This window comes from Zootoca vivipara, chromosome 7 (assembly GCF_965207765.1).
Source record: "Zootoca vivipara chromosome 7, rZooViv2.hap1.1, whole genome shotgun sequence".
Classification (NCBI taxonomy): domain Eukaryota; kingdom Metazoa; phylum Chordata; class Lepidosauria; order Squamata; family Lacertidae; genus Zootoca; species Zootoca vivipara.
In genome coordinates, this window is record NC_142590.1 from 40,315,423 (window position 1) to 40,332,631 (window position 17,209).

At 41.3% G+C, this 17,209-nt stretch overlaps 2 protein-coding genes across 6 annotated transcripts in view; one reads left to right on the forward strand and one right to left on the reverse strand.

Moving 5' to 3' along the window:
• The window catches only part of OSBPL9 (oxysterol binding protein like 9), a 59,048-nt gene extending 58,353 nt beyond the window's left edge, over positions 1 to 695 (reverse strand). For both annotated transcript variants that reach the window (XM_035122700.3, XM_035122699.3), the window contains exon 1: positions 562 to 695. In XM_035122700.3, the coding sequence (XP_034978591.1) occupies positions 562 to 672 (111 nt within the window). In that variant the 5' untranslated portion in view covers positions 673 to 695. The remainder of the gene's footprint in view (positions 1 to 561) is intronic.
• On the forward strand, positions 543 to 16,896 carry LOC118088720 (calreticulin). 4 transcript variants are annotated; one of them, XM_035122705.3, is made up of 12 exons: positions 543 to 683; positions 1,209 to 1,262; positions 2,525 to 2,736; positions 3,474 to 3,650; positions 5,077 to 5,178; positions 6,499 to 6,702; positions 7,824 to 7,918; positions 8,893 to 9,102; positions 10,446 to 10,559; positions 11,996 to 12,139; positions 14,010 to 14,102; positions 16,630 to 16,896. In XM_035122705.3, the coding sequence occupies exons 4-12, from the start codon at positions 3,488 to 3,490 to the stop codon at positions 16,762 to 16,764; spliced, it is 1,260 nt and encodes a 419-aa protein (XP_034978596.1). In that variant the 5' UTR covers positions 543 to 683; positions 1,209 to 1,262; positions 2,525 to 2,736; positions 3,474 to 3,487; the 3' UTR covers positions 16,765 to 16,896. The 4 variants fall into 4 exon arrangements, with proteins under 4 accessions (XP_034978596.1, XP_060132895.1, XP_034978597.1 ...); XM_060276912.2 differs by having other exon boundaries at positions 3,534 to 3,650; XM_035122706.3 differs by lacking the exon at positions 11,996 to 12,139.
• Positions 16,897 to 17,209: the final 313 nt, after the last annotated feature.

Genomic DNA, 17,209 nt, shown 5'->3' on the forward strand with positions numbered 1-17,209 from the left:
CTTCCCTTTTCTGGTCTATCCCTACTTCGAAAGAGAGGAATGGCTGGATTCCGCCTTCAAATGCGGCACAAAAGCAGCCTTAGCTGCCAACGTTTATCACGCGGAAGCTCTACCTCGCTTGCCAAAAGGAGTCAACCCCTCTTTCCTCAAGCAAGGAGAGTACAGCTTGCCCGCCCCTAGACCCAAAACAGGCTTGTGCTTTTGAGACCAACACCCGCCTCCCCCTTTCACAAAGTAAAGAACACTTAACACCACCAGGCCCTTCGCCTCCGCGCACCCCACAAAAACCCCTCTTCAGTCGCCCCAAGTTAAAACGCGGCCCGACCCCACGCCCCCCTCCACATAAATCTTCCAACGCTACCACCCTATTGGCTGGCGCCAAAAACTCTGCCATCCCTATTGGCTTCCTCGCGACCGCGACACTCCCTCTCTCAGAAACCCCTACCCCTGGCAAGCGGGCAGCCTGACTTTCCTCCGCTTCGCCCCCCTCCCTACCCACCCCCATCCCATCCCACTCCACAGCTCCGTCCTCCCGGTTTGTCCCCCGCCCTCGATACGCACCGTATAGTAGGAGAGCAGCCCCGCGTTGTAGTCGAGCACGAACCAGCGGTACTGCCAGCCTTTCATCACGTTGGTCCATTTACTCAGCGGGCCTTCCATGATGGACGCCATCTTGGGAGCCGGTAGGATGCCAGGCGGCCCCGCTGAAGCGAACGCCGGTCGCGCGGGCGGGGCTGAGGGAGAGGAGGAGGGAGAGAAAGAAAGAACGCGCGAGCGGGCGAGGCCTGACTGAGCCGGCGCGAGATAAAGAGGAGAGAGGCGGAGGCCGCGGCAAGGGGGGGGGGGACTACACACAGAGACACATAAACACACACAGCCTACGCAGCTAACGAGAGGGAGGAGATAAGGAGTGAGGGGGCGTGACTTGTGTACTGAGGGACGCAAGGTGGAGGGGGGCCAAAAAATAATAATCGTTAGGGGGCGCACGAAGGTTTTTGGAAAAGTCTTGGGGAAGTACGTATAGCGAAGCATTTAAGGCTGCTGCCAGTATAGGCTTAAAAGTGCCGAAAGCTGCATTTCTGTTTGCACGTACGTGACCTGGAAGAAAGCCTCGTTGAAACTCCTTTCGAGTGCATTCCGAGTTACATAACTTCATTTGGGTGTCACTCCGAATAGAGACGGTGCTTATTATCCTGTTCCCATTACAGATGTGGAATTCACTCAGCACTGACGAGTTTTCTCGGAACCCTGGAGCTGTAAAGGTATTTTGCAGACATTCTAGCTCTGATTGGATTGTCCTAATCTGCTAGGCTTTTCGTCAGTGGAGGATAGGGCAGTAGGGTAAGCCAGGCGCTGCCCTGCCAACCTCAATCTGCCCTCTGCCAGCCTCCCAGCTGCCTGCTTTCCTATACAGCCAGTCCAACTGGTGGCTCTGGCCGTCTGCTCCTTACTCTCAGTTGTTCCCTTGTAGAATTCAGCAGAGAGGAGGATGGAGACAAGCCTAGAAGAGTGCAAAGTTGAATTGGGGTATGTTCTTTACCATGAAGCAAAATGTGCATTTCAGCAATTTTGCAATCATGTTCACTAAACAGGAAACTAATGGTCAGAGTTATTCTTGGCATGTGGCAATATGCTTCAGTACTACTGTTGATAGTTTCAAAGACCTTAAGGAATGCACATGATTTCTCAGACCTTTTGTTCAGTATTCCTGGGACTGCAGAGCTGGAATGGGGGAAAATCCCTATAAAAACTTTCTACTAACACCACTCCTCCACAGCATGATCATATCCATATTTATATTAGAGGCCAAAACAACAAAGTTTTGTGGCAAATTTTATTATGGCATACACTTCCATGCATTACGTGTCGTCAGAATACTTGAGAATATAAGCCATTTGTTCCTGTTTAACTTTAGGATTACAATCCTGTGCACACTCAGTGACTGTTAATTCATCTCTGAGAAAGTTTGCAAAGGTTCAGAATACATCTTTCCCCAGTGTCAGAATAAAACATATTATTTGGAAGCTATTTTGGAAATTGGTGACAATTAGTGCACACTAATTGGGAACTTATGGTGAAGGGCTGCTTATAAATCAAATTAATAATAATCAACATAATTTTTATGTGAAATGATTAATCAGCTCCTAAGCATGTTCAATGGAATTAGGTTTTTAAATATAAATTAAGGCTATAATCCTAAACAAAATCCCTCTGAACTCATGTGACTTACCTCAGAGTAAACATGCGTGAGATTGGTCTGAACATTTAGCATGACTGGAATTACTCTGGATTTATACAAATTAGAGAAATGCAGTGAACAGTCACCAAATATAACAGGACTAGGAAACCTGAGCCCCAGCCAGTATGACCAATGAGCAGCGATGAAGGAAGTGGTAATTCAGAAAAACCTGGAGGTCCTCTGGTTAGCCACCTGTGCTTGGTTGCAATCTTGTTTAGAAATTATATGGTAGAGGGGTGAGTCTGCACAGTGATATAAAGTTTGTGTCTGCTCTAATTCTTTTAGTTCAGAGATGACTAACCTGTGGCCCTGCACACATTGCTGGACTCCACCTACCCATCAGCCTTTATCAGCATGACCAGTAGTTGCAGATGATAGAAGTTACAGATCAGCAGTACCTGAAGGAACATAGTCTAGCTACTCCTGCTTAAAGTTGCAATCCTAGCTATGTCTACACAGAATTAAGTCCCCCTGAATTAAATATGGTTTACTGCCAGGTAAGTGGAATTAGGACTGCGGCCATTGTTTCTAATCAACTTCCTGCTCTTGTAGATTATTCATGCAAGGCTTTGCAGCTTTACTCCTTTTTATGTGAGTGGGATATACACACACTGATAACTACTGTAGCTGGATATGTGGAATAGAGACAGCAACAACGACAATGTAGTCAAATTCTTACAGCTCATTACCAGCTTTTCTTTTCTTTTCTAGAATGCTGCAAACCACTTAGTTTGTTTTCAAAAGGGAATCTAGTGTGGGAATGGTAACATTTCAGTTGGGATTGAGGCTATTTTGACTGAGATGAATTTACTTACAAAAACAAGGTGAGCTATTATGTACTGAATTCTAAAACGTTCTGCTTGCTACGTTCTCAAATATATTTCAAATGGCAGAATGCTAACAATACTTTCAAAGAGTATAGTAGGAAGGCAATACACTTGCTGGGTGTGAATTGATCTGAATTAGATCCAGACACCTGTGTCTTCAGAATCCATTTCCTTTGAGACATTCCAGGGAGTTTCCATGCTAGCGCAATTGCGTGGTCCCTTCTGATTGGTCCTTGTAGCTCAATTAGTCATGGATTCTAACCAGTGGAAAAGACCTTTCTGTTCAGCATGATTATCAGTGTGATGACTGTTGTGGTTGTATATTAGGAGAAGTGGGACAATATTTCAGAGGGGGTGTTACTGTAGTCCTCTTAGTGCAATTTAAAGAAGCCTCCTACCACTTTCAGAACGCTAAGTTCCTATGATACCAGTAATGCAGCTGATTTACTTAGGGGCCTTCTTGATAGGACTGGTATTTGGAGAACAAACTGACAATGACAATGATGATAGCCCTTCTACTATGTTAGAGATGCCACAGCATACAATAATAAAGGAGTATTTTAGAGAAGAGTTTGATGATGAAGGTAAGTGATAATTTGCTGTTTCTCTGTTCTGGAAGGAAAGTGTTGACTTCTAAATCTTCTTTCATTTATGTAGCCTTACTGGCCACATAGACAGTAAAGGTTTTTACTGTCTGTTCTGAAACATTCAGAAGCAACTGATGTCCTGATATAGTATAGTGTGTTTCCCTGCATAAGAGACTGCACAGCTTTAAAATTTGTGCTATGTATCCTAATTTCAATATTTTTCAATCTATCTTCTTAACAACTCCTAAGCAGACTGCAATTTTATTTATAGTGCTGCTCTAGATGGAGCTAAAGGCAAATACTAGGTTTCTGGGTTTGGTTAATAGTTTGATTCTGGTTAATCAGTCTTGAAGGTTTTTAGTGCTGTTTCCTAGGAAGAGAGAGTATATTACATTTCCTCATCTACCTCCCATACAATTTCCTCCCTTCTTCCAATTTCTTATTTCTATCCCATGGGAAGATCAGTACAGGTGTTATTATTATGTATTATTGTGCCTGTTTGTACCTTTTCTTCAGAAGACATACTAAATGACACCAGTCTTCTACTGAAAGTCCATTACAAAATGGCTTGAAAATTAATTGAATCCGGTTTATATTACATTTGTTTGAATTTTGAGCCCTATGTTCAGTGTTATAAACAAGACATAAACCAGGCAAATCACAAACATGATTCAACATGTAGCAAGTAGTCTCTTGGGATCATTGAGCAGTTTTCTCTAGCTCCAGATGGAGCTAAATATAGGCTTTTGTGATATTCAGCCAAGCATTCTTGAGTAAAATACTTTTTGTAGGGTTTTAACCAAATGTAATTCAAGATATATCAAGAATGCCTTTTTAGGTTTGCTGCCAGGTTTTATGCCTATGATGAAGGTTGCATCACTTGGATGATCTTTAAGAAAGACTTAGGTGCTTTAGTATGAGTGCTCTAGTATGATTCTTTGTCAGTGGCCACATTCAAATATCACTCTAAACCACAGTTTAGTATGATGAGACTGAGCAATGGTTTGCCTCTGATACATATGCTCTTTCTTTCCCTTTTCTTCCTCTGGCACAGTAGCACAAGGAAAGGTTCAGAATCTGTTTGCTTCTGCTTTTGCTTAACCACAGCTTGTTGTGTTATGCAGATTGAAAAAATGTGGTTAATGTTTAGATTTGTTGGTTTAAAACAACTCGCCTTCCAACTATGAAGTTATTTTGTTGTTGGTTTAAACAAACCATAGTTAACATTGACCACAGTTCAGGGTGTGGATTAAATATCTGGAAAATTACTGCTTGTTATAAGGCTGTTAAGTCCGTGTGGTGTAGCCATGAGTTAATTTGCATAGTATGTCCTAAAATATTCATTCTATTTCACATAATGTGAAATAATTGTTGCATGTTATTGTTTTGCTATACCTTATTGCTACTACTTTCACTTTTTCAGATGAATGGGAGAAACGGTGGGTTCAATCTAAACATAGATCTGATTATGGTAAATTTCGTGTCGCATCAGGAAGGTTTTATGGAGATAGAGAAAAAGATAAAGGTAAAATAATGCATTCTTCCATCCCCCAGGTTGTGAAAAATGAGATTTGTGACTGAATGCATGCCCTCATTCACTTTTATTCCATTATTGACACAATATTGTCTGGTATCAAAACATCTACATAACTGTCATTATGATTCCTAGTGGTGGGCTAGAGAGCAGGGCTTCTGCGTCTGAGCAAATTTGTATGGGTGCAGCTAGATCCTACAAGTAATGAGAGCCCATACATTTACCTCTTTAAAAGTCAAACCAGCACTTTAAATTGAGCCCATAAACAGTCAATCAATGTAATTGGTGTAGAATGAATAATATGATCCAATATGCCCAGATCACATGAGATCCTGGTGGCTGCATTCTATACCAGTTGGATTTTCTGAGCCACATGTAAAGGAAGATCTATAGAGAGAACATTACAATGACCTAGTCCGGATGTAACCTGTGAGTGTTACTTTTCCCATAAGATAGGGTCAAGCTAAAATGACAAAAGGCACTCCTAGCCACCTGTGCTAGTAAAGATGATAAATTGGATCCCTGTAGATTTAAGGCAGGAGTGGGGAACTGGACCTGACCAGTAGGAGGCTACCCACCAGTTGTTTCCCTGACATTGTTAAAAAAAGAAGCTGATCAGTAGTTAGGGCAACCACTTTTGAAGAAGCTCTTTCAGTGACTATCAGCTGATTGGAGCTGGGAGCATGCCTTCAAAGAGACTGTTAATTGATGGTTATAGGGAGTCCCTTCAAAGTCTCAGCAGAGGGAAAATGCTCCTAAAAACAGCATTTCCCCCTCTACCTAGAAAGTGACATGGGTTTAAAGCACTTCTTCCAGTACTCTGAATTCAGACTGCTTCCTCTGGGGGGATGGGAAGCATGCTTTGCAGCGAATCCCAGCTGATTGTTGGGACTGACTGCATTTTGAAGCTCCAATGATCAGCTGATTGTCAGCTGCACTGGGCTTTCTGTTCAAGCACCAACAATCAATCAGTGGTCATAGGTGCTTGAACTTTTGTTTGCCTTTTTCCAGACATCTCTATTTTCTCTTTGTCTATTTCCCAATCAATGTACAGGCTCTGTAAATTGTTTCTTGACTCATATTTATGCATGTTTCCAACTTCCCAGAGTAATCAACAGTGGTATTTTGTATATTGGTGGTTTCTGCTCTTGTTAACAGTAAAACTGGCAAGAGGTTATTTAATAATCATACCCTACATAATGCCAGACAGTCTTTGCGGTTATATTATTATAACCAGAGTAAGGACAGGATTTTGTGAAAGTACAATAAGTCATTTAAATCATAGTTCTAGATCCTTGATTTATTTTACAGGTCTGAAGGCAACTGAAGACACTAAGTATTATGCAGTGTCAGCAAGGTTTCCACCCTTCAACAATGAAGGTCAGACGTTAGTGCTTCAGTATACAGTAAAATATGACCAACATGTCGATTGTGGTGGTGCCTATGTTAAACTTTATTCTGCAGACCTGGTTCAAGAGGTTATGAATGAAGATTCTGAATATTATATTATGTTTGGTAAGTTCTCAACATGTCTTATTAGTCAGTAGTCAAAGCATATCCACTTTTACAGTGCAAGCCAAGAGAGAATTGGGCTTAGCGCTATGAGGAAATTTCTGTTTTCATATTTTTTGAATCTGCATCACTATATATCAGTGAGAATCAGTGGCTGCACACAATGTTTTGTCATGACTTACGGTTTAGTCAACTATCTGGTGCACAAAGCTCAAGAGCACCTACCTTACTCCTCCGATAGTCAAGTGAGGAAACATACAACAGAGCAGCTGGCTTATCATTACACTTGAATCAGCTCTTGTGGTTTGCTTTTCTCCAGAAAAATCAAAATCTGAAGCCAATTTCTTGACTTCCCAAACATTGTTTATTTGGAGAAACGAACCACACGAATTGGTTTGGGGATAATGTTAAGCTCAATGGTTTGTTTCCCCACTCAGCTAAGGAAGAAGCAGAATGGGAGCACATGGGATGCATGCATCAGCATGCAGCTTGTGCACTAGTTAGCTTACTAAACCGTAATTAATGGCTCAGTATTATGGGCAAACACAGCCTGGTTTTGCTTCCTTATGTTTTGCAAAGTATATTCAATGAGCTGACAACAAGGTTGCTGGATCAGGGTGAAGTCTTCCAGGGAGCTTACAAGCAGGGCATGAAGTCAACAGCTCACCTCCGCTGCCCCATTGTATGGTGCCAACATTTGATACTGTCTTGAATTTAGCAATACAGATACACAGCAATAGACCATGAACATAAATCTGAACTTTCTAAAAGCTACTGAAAGTAGTAGCTATCAACCCTTTTGACATCTTTTTTTTTAACTTACTGGCAATCAATGTGTCTTAACACTTTGCTTACTTACAATTTTTGAAAACCGCTTTCATTTCCCATGTATGTTGTCTTGAGAGTTAGAAGTAGTGGGATTAAAATGGTTTTAAAATATTAAAATGTTGGTTGCAAGGGACAGGAAGGAAGGAAGTCATCTTCCATGTTTGAAGAAGAAGAAAGTACTATTAACAGCAATTTCTAAATCAGTGTTCAAACTATCATTAACTGACTTATATTTGTGCAGGTGGAATTCTGATCCAAGTCAATTGGGTTTTTAGAGCACTGTTGTTTTCTCCTAGGTCCAGATATATGTGGAGAAGACAAAAAGATAGTGCAGGTTATCTTCAACTATAAAGATGATTATTACTTGATCAAAAAAAACATCACATGTGAGGTATGATCAGTATTTTTTTGGTATCTGAGAAACATTGTTGATTTCTAATCTTTGCTGCTAGTTTTCCTCTACTAATTGTATTTTTTTTGGGGGGGGTATCTTTCTGTCTTGCTGAAATTCTTCTTTCCACACACAAGCAACAGTGAAAAGCCCATAGTTGAAGTCTGGGTCAAGTAGTGTTTTTGAAACTAATAGTAATGTATATTACAATTATGTTAGAGAGTAAGGGATAGTTTAACTATGGTTTAATGTTAATGAAAAGTGCTAGTGTATGCTGCTCAAAAAGTCCTCAATTCATTCACTGCAACTCATTCACCACTGCTCCTGACCACACTGCACCAGGACCAACAAGCTACAAGCATTGGCATGTTATTTCATCTGAATCAAGATTGTAGTTTGTTTGGAGAGAACGTGAGCAGTAGGTTTCTTTCAGGGAAATCGACTACACGTCTGGATTTCACATTCCATTTCTTTTGTTGATACGTATTTTTACCAGGGCCATGCAAACATGCTGGCTCCTGAAGTGGAGCTTTGTTCTGCTTTGCTCTTCCATGGACTTTCTTGCTGAGTGTGGTGCAGCACTAAGCCAAAGTTTTGCTTGATATGTCATCTGAACCCAGGATCATGGTTAAGCTCTTCTAAACCACAAGCTGTAGCCAAGAACAAACTTTGGCTGATGGGCACCAATCATTATGGTTGCCATTCTTGCATCCTAGGCATCATTTACTTTTAACACACAACCCAAGAAGCAAGGGGAATAGCTCTCACCACCCAATAATAAGTACCATGGCATGTCCTTAATTTTCTGGCCTCCAAACTCTTCAAGCAGTCATTGAGTAGATAATCAGTATGCCATTTCCCCCCATTTTGTTTATATTCTGTTGCAACATTTAACAGGAAAAACCAGCAGTCAGTTTGAAATATGAGAAAAGAACTCTCTACTTGTGTAATAATCTTTATTTTTATTTTTCAAGACTGATGACTTTACCCATCTCTACACTTTGATACTACGTCCAGATTTAACATATGAAGTGAAAGTTGATAATTATGTTGCTGAGGCTGGCCATCTAGAAGATGACTGGGACTTCCTCCCTCCAAGGAAGATAGTTGATCATGATATGGCAAAACCTGACTACTGGGATGAAAGAGAGATTGTTGAAGATCCCATGGACAAGAAACCAGATGTAAAGTTTCAGTATCATGGTTTCTCTTTCTATATAGATATATATGTACAGTATATTAAAACTGTCTACTCCAGTTGCATTCTGTTCACTGACCATCTCTTCTTGTCTCAGTTTAAGTCAGTGGGTGTTGCAGCTGTGCTTATAATTCTATGATTTGCTCCAACAACAGTCTGAGATCCATCATTCCCTTTTTATTATAATTGTCTTAAACAATGCTTACTTCAGTCAATTTCACAATGGTAGCTAATTATTACTTCCCTTTAACAAATGGAGGAGCTGAGGCAATATATGATCATTTACCTGCCTGGGGCTCAGTTGGGTTAAACTCTAAAATCAATTCTGCATCTGAATGACATTTGTCTTCGCCTTTACATACAAATGTCTGCACCCAAGCAAACATTTATACATTCTTTATACACAAAGCAGCATATGTCACTTTTGCTAGGGCTTCTTACTTCACCTGACCAGATGAAGGCATAGAAGGCAAATACCCAAGTCTTATACTGTAGATAGTTCCCCTTTCTGGGCTTAAAGCCCAGCACCCCAAGCCCACAGATAAGGATAACATCAAAACAAGCCAATTACCTTATATCAAAGAAGTGAATATAAACATACATGAGCTCATTGTTACATCAACTACCAATTAATTGTGGGGTTATATTAACTATCAAGATGGTATTTACAGTGCTTCCAGAACAGTTCACCTTTGGTTCAACACAAAGTTCAATACAGTATATGTGCATCACGGGATTAATAGAAACAAATTTCCATGCTTGGTAGTAGTTCCAGTGAATTTTGTTGAATGCCACAGAACCTAAAAGCTTGTTAAGTGTGATAACATATGAATTGCTAGATGATAACAGAAAACAATATAATAACCAATTCTTATTTTTATTGATTTACAGTGGTGCCTCGCTTAACGAAGGCCCTGCTTAACAAAATTTCCACTTAACGAAAGGTTTTTTTAGCGGAGGTTGCCTCGCTAGACGAATTCGTTTTACGAAAAATTCATCTAGCGAATCACGGTTTCCCATAGGAATGCATTGAAATTCAATTAATGCGTTCCTATGGGCAAAAAAAATCAATGCATTCCTATGGGATTCGCTAGACAAATTTTTCATTATAAGAAAAGACCCGTGGTACTAATTAAATTCGTCAAGCGAGGCACCACTGTATTTACATTTATATTTTTCTACTCTTCCAACACAGAACTCATCTTACTAATCAGTTAATGTGATATTAAATGAGCAAGCATTTTAATAAACTATCAGGATTATCTTGCTGCTAAAATGCGTGTTTGAGACAACAATCTTTATTGATCATCTGAATGTTTACTGTTGTAGGATTGGGATCAGCCAGAAAGAATTCCTGACCCAAATGTCACAAAGCCAGATGACTGGGATGAAGAAATGGATGGAGAGTGGGCACCCCCATCGGTTCCAAACCCAGAGTACAGAGTAAGCTTGGTATAGGTCTGCATAATAATAAATGCAGAGACTTACCAGTAGATGGTAAACATTAGGGGTCGTATACTCGGAGTAGACCCATTTAAACGGATAGACTTAAGTTAGTCAAGTTCATTGAATTCAGTAAGTCTCTGTGCATGACTTAGTCCAGGATTGTCTACCTGGTGCCTTGAGCATTTTTGGTTTTTGCCCACCCCCACCCCCCTTTACCCATGGAGGAACTTTTCTAAAGGGTGGGGTTTCTCAGTGATATTCTGAGATAGATGTATTTGGAGGGGGTGAGGAGAGTCACACATAGGGCATTTGTGTGAGGTTGTCTAGGGGTGAGGGAGCAGCAGTGACTGCACTCTCTAATCTTGTCTTATGCCATACCCCCATAGCAGCCATTTTGTAACGGGCTCCCACATCACTTCCTCAGAATTCAAAGTGTGCCCTCTGGTCCAAAAAGGTATCATGCTTAAACCTGAGGCATTTTATCTTACTACCTACTCTTCGGTTCACAATCGTCCTGAATCTACCTTCATCTGGCTTTGCTTGTATTTCTCAAGCCCCCCGCCTATCCTTAAATGCCATCTCTTGAACCAGTATCTCCCTTAAAGCAGCTACATCCCATCACTTACTAAGTCCTCAAATAGGTACTGCTTTCTCTGTTTTTCTTGCTGCTCTCTTTTTGACCCACTGATTTGGATTCCTCCTCTTTTTCTTTTTTTTTATTTACCACTTCCAAGTAGTTGCTGTCTCCAGTCTGCTTTTCCTACTCTCTACTGATTGTTGAAATCATTGTCTATGCTTTTCTCCCATTACCACGATTGTCACATAGTATTTTAAGTCCTTGCAGAACTTTCTCCCACCTTATATTATCAGTTTCAAACCTTTAGTGTTGCAGCTTTACACTTCTCAAATCCCTGATTGTGTCTCCACCTTCACTGCTCTTTCCATCACTTCTTGCTTTCTCCATTCTATTCACACCTCATCAGCTCCTTCCCCCTTCCTCTTTCCATTCCTGTCCCCCCCCCAGCCTTATATTATCTTCAAGTTAAGATGGTGAGGAACTTATAGCTCTCCAGATGTTGCTAGACTCCAACTCCCATAAGTCCCAGCCAACGTAGTAATGAAGGGATGTTGAGAGGTGAGAAACCAACAACATATGGACACTACTTCCCCAACCTGGTGAAATCATTGTTAAAGTACAAGTCAATGGTATATAATTTGTTTTCTCTATTGTAAAATAAATATTCTCTTAGCATTATCACTACAAAAGGCCCACTCTCAAAACTATAATGTGTCAGTAGATATTTAGCAAATGATGATGATAGTACATTCCATATTATTATTTTTGTTTCACTAGACTTAGCCAAGATTTATTTTGACTAAATTGGGTTTGGGGGAGAAAACACTTCAAACTTGTCTCAATTGTTCTTTTTTAGGGAATTTGGAAGCCTCGTATAATCAAAAATCCTAATTATAATGGCATATGGGTTCAGCCATTAGTTGATAATCCAGAATACACACCTGATCCTAATCTTTACAAGTATTTCAACATCAGTGTCATTGGTTTAGAAATTTTACAGGTATGTATTTTATACAATTTGCAGAACTAATTCCTTAACTGGAAAGATAATTCTTATGACAGAGTCTAGTTGTATTCTGTACCATTATGAGGGAAAAGCTGTCCAATTTTCTAATTTGAATCATTCACTCATCTAGGAGAAAAATTGCATTAGCAGCCCATTCATTTTGAAAATATGATATATTGTGTTTCCCACTTGCAGCATTTGCAATTAATTCAAATGGCTGCATGGTCATCTATAGAATCTGCTTCAGTGGTGACCTTCATACCATGTACTCTGAAGTAGGGTTATTGTGGAGTAGATAATTTGAAGAGAATGGCCTCTGAGATTAGAAGATTATGATATAGCTGGATTGTTGTTGTTTGTTGTTGTTGTTTAGTCGTTTAGTCGTGTCCGACTCTTCGTGACCCCATGGACGCCAGGCACTCCTGTCTTCCACTGCCTCCCGCAGTTTGGTCAATCTCATGTTTGTAGCTTCGAGAACACTGTCCAACCATTTCATCCTCTGTCGTCCCCTTCTCCTAGTGCCCTCAATCTTTCCCAACATCAGGGTCTTTTCCAGGGAGTCTTCTCTTCTCATGAGGTGGCCAAAGTATTGGAGCCTCAGCTTCACGATCTGTCCTTCCAGTGAGCACTTAGGGCTGATTTCCTTCAGAATGGATAGGTTTGATCTTCTTGCAGTCCATAGGACTCTCAAGAGTCTCCTCCAGCACCATAATTCAAAAGCATCAATTCTTCGGCGATCAGCCTTCTTTATGGTCCAGCTCTCACTTCCATACATCACTACTGGGAAAACCATAGCTTTAACTATATGGACCTTTGTAGGCAAGGTGATGTCTCTGCTTTTTAAGATGCTGCCTAGGTTTGTCATTGCTTTTCTCCCAAGAAGCAGGCGTCTTTTAATTTTGTGACTGCTGTCACCATCTGCAGTGATCAAGGAGCCCAAGAAAGTAAAACTTGCCTCTATTTCTTCCCCTTCTATTTGCCAGGAGGTGATGGAACCAGTGGCCATGATCTTGGTTTTTTTGATGTTGACCATATTAGAATAAATATAAACAAAATATAGATATGAAGCAACAGCTTTGGGACTGTATATATTTTGCTTCCATCACCAAATGTTGAATTTCTGATTGAAGGAATTGGTTAATATGTTATGCATGTGTGAGCTAGGAAGTTTTCCTCAAAACAAGAACAATGAAATATTATATACTGTATGCATGCTGCCATTTTCTATTGCTTGTTCATATTTTATATTATTTTAGTATGCAGCAGGAAATAAATTATTTTAAATAGATAGCCACTGAATACAGTCTTGAGAAGAAAATAATACAGCCTTCTGTATACACTTCTAGAAACCCTTTCTTGCAGCATTCTATTGTAGCTATAGGGCAGGATTCACATAACCAGCCCCGTCAGCAGAAGCCCTGCGCAAGGACTTCAACTTGTGCCATGGGGTTCCCCCCCTCCTCTCCTTGTCAGCCCCTTAAAATTGGATGGAAGGAAGCGAGGAAAAACCCCAGAACAGCATGTGGTGGGAGAAGAGAGGAACTTGCTCTGTCTGACATTGAATTCTACCCATAGGTTTTTTGGGGGGTTTGCATCACCTTTAATAATTGTATCCTATATTATACCCAATTTATATTGTGAGCTTTTTCTGATGAAGCCAGGCTGCACCATTCTTGATGGTGTTAAATTCAGGCAGCGGCCATAACTCCATTAACTAATAATAAGTGTCACTGAATTCAACAGGCCTTATTACTTAGGAGTACACATGGTTGCACTTCCATTATCATGTATGGCTCGCAAATCTAGCTAGATTGTGTTTACTTCAGTAACTCATTTTTCCCTTCTACCTTTTTAATTCCAACAGGGAAAGTCTGGCACAATCTTTGACAATTTTCTTATCACAAATGATGAACAATATGCTGAAGATGCTGGGAATGAAATGTGGGGTCCCACATTTGTAAGTAATGTAATCACCATACAAGAGTGGCTGCATTGAGATGGTGCTGAAGGGCTTCTGCTAGTGTACCTGCACAGCTCCAGGTGTCCAGGCATTTGTATAATTAGCATAAGAGCCTTGAATCCTGCAGCAGTCTCACCACTACATTCTGCACTACCTGGTTCTAGACCAGGACCAAGGACTTCCCCACATAGAGTATACTGCAGTTATCAAGTCTTGAGGTTACTTATGCATGGACTACAGTTATCACGATCCAGTTATGGTCATAGCTGGTATACCAGACAAAGTTGGTAAAAGGCATTCCCAGCACAGGTCACTTGGCCCCCTAACCACAGAGTTGTATACAGGGATACCAGTACCTGGTTATGATTGCCGTATGAAGCACCTGGGGCCCTACTGCATTGGCAGAAGAATCCTGTGAATTGATCCAGGCTGTTGGTTGCTGTCATCATTAGCTCACATGAGAATTCCTCTAGCAATACAGTAAGGCTCAGATGCTTCATAAGGTAAAACAGGACCAGGATAATATGAGGTATCTTAGCTGGTCTCAGGTACATCATCCTTGGGCCTGAAGGACTACAGAATAGTGGCTGAACGGGGGTAAGTTGTGAACTTACAACTTACATAGTGGCCTGAATGGGGGTAAGTATGCGCAAGCATAATTTGTGAGGGTACACACAGGGGCATCTTAGCCATAGAGGCTAGTGGCGCGGGGACCCATGGCGCCAAGTTCTGGAGGGCGCCGTGTAAGAGGCGGAGGCTGGACACTGTGTCTCCCAGCATAAGCTCACCACTCTCGTCCGCCTCCGCCATGCCGTGCGCGCCTGGAGCCGCCCTCCAGCAGCGCCGCCCTCGCCGGCTTCCACCATGCAGCGCCGAGGCTGGAGCCTCCTCCCTGTGGGAGGAGCCGCCCTCCAGCAGAGCCGCCCTCGTTGTGGGCGAACCGCACTCTGCTCCAGACTGCAGCCCCGCCACTGCCCGCTCCTCCTCTGCCGCCCCAGGGCAGTGCACCAGCCGAGCCAAGCCCCCAGCAGCAGCCCAGCCAACTCCGCTCAGCTGGGGCCTCCTCCTCCTCCTGCGCTTTTCAATCACTCCAGCTGGCAGCCGCCTGCTGGCGAGTTGGCTCCACAATCCCTTTCCAGTGATGGAGAGAGAGAGAGAGAGAAGGGGGCTGCTGGTCTTTTTTTTGTGTGACACCCTCCCTATTGCTGCCCTGTTTGCTTCTACTGCAGCAGAAAAGCGCTCGCCAAATGTTGATGGGGACGAGTAACAAATCTCCAGTTTGGGCAAGTGTCGCACGCAATTAAAGCGCCCCGGTTTTTTTGGGGTGGTGGTGATTGACTCCTCTCTCTCGTTGCAAAGCAGGGCAAGCAGTTGAGGTTGTTGGACTCTGCGTGCTCTCCCTCCCTCGGCTGGGTTGGGAAACTTGTATCAGGGAGGCAGTGTATGCAAGGGCGTCTTAGCCATAGAAGCTAGTGGCCTGGAGCTTCCGTCCCATGGGAGGAGCCTCCCTCCAGCTGCTGCCGGCCCGAAGGGAAACGTGGCGGTGGGGGGTGCTGGAAGGATCCGTGCACTACGGCACTGGATAAGCTTAAGATGGCCCAGGGTACACAATATTCCATTACTATTCAAGAAATATCCCAAGTTCCTTATAGCCTGAGCCTTACACATATCTGCTTGATACTATATCTTGTTAAGTTCAGTCAGTCTTGTTTGAGCAAGCTGTAATCCTGTGCACCCTTACCTAGGATTAAATCTTGTTGAACATAGTAGGATTTACTTAATAATAATAAGTAAACATGCATATAATTATTAGACTGCACATCCTGCAGAGTTTAGTTAACCATAACGAGCACTAACAGGAGTCATAAAATCAATACTATATCTACTGTACATAATACTTTTTATACATAGAAGTAGCCAGCAAAGAACTGTAGAAATGCATGCTTCCATTATTACAGTGTAAGAAACAAAACTGATGTAGTTCCAAACATATTAAGATCTGCTTGAAAAACACAACCTTTAGGTGTTAAAGGATTAAATTCTTTCGAAATTATGAAGAACTCACTGAAAACTAAGGAATAAATGGACAAATGTAGCAAAAAGTCCAGCAAGGTATATACAACACTAAAGAAAGTGACAAAAATAGCTGAGGGTGGGAAAATTTTCAGTGTTGCATCAGGTCTTATTATTAGGAGTTTTCATAGTGACTTTAGAAAATATCTTCAGAGTTAAGGCTTGAATCTACATTTTCAGTTTGAGGCCCTCTTTGCCAAGAAGGAAAGGGAGGCAGATTGCAAAAACAAATCTCTTACGGAAACTTATAGAAGTAGATGTCTGCATTTCATATTCAGGCTATGACATTTTTTTAAAAAAATTGACTCGAGGTAATGTATTCCTATAACCTTCATTTGGTCTTAACACATGGAATACTATTGAATAAATTATTTGCAGCTTATTTATATTAATATTTAACATAGTTTTTCATCTTGCCAACATGCTTTACAATTCTTGTTTGAATAAACAGGAGAGAGAATGGAAGAGAAGACAGGGACAAGATGTTGTGTATAAAAAAATTAATGAAAACGAGGAACCAAAAGGAAAAGAAGGCAAGAAAGAAAAAAGGAAGAAAAAAGATCGCAATGTTAAAGATGAGCTCTAATCAACCAAATTTTATTGCATAGTTACTGTAACTCCTGGTGGAATTTTTTTCGACTTCTAAATATTGTATTTATTTTCTAAATATCTGTTACTGAAACTGAAATGCAGTGGCAGTAAAAAGTCCTGACAACAATTGTTATGCTAATAAGTGTGGGTAATGGTGGTACAAGCACAATGGTTGGGTAATTCTGGAGGGGACATCAACACATACAGAGACACATAGATGGATGCAACTCATGCACTGCAGGGATGTAGAAAATAGCAAAGAACCACTGGCTTAGTCAGAGGTCATATTCCTTGATACCTAAACTAGGGATAGATTGAAACAAAATAAAAAAAATTCCTTCCAGTAGCACCTTAGAGACCAACTAAGTTTGTCAGTGGTATGAGCTTTCGTGTGCATACACACGAAAGTATCTTTAGATACTGAAGAAGTGTGCATGCAC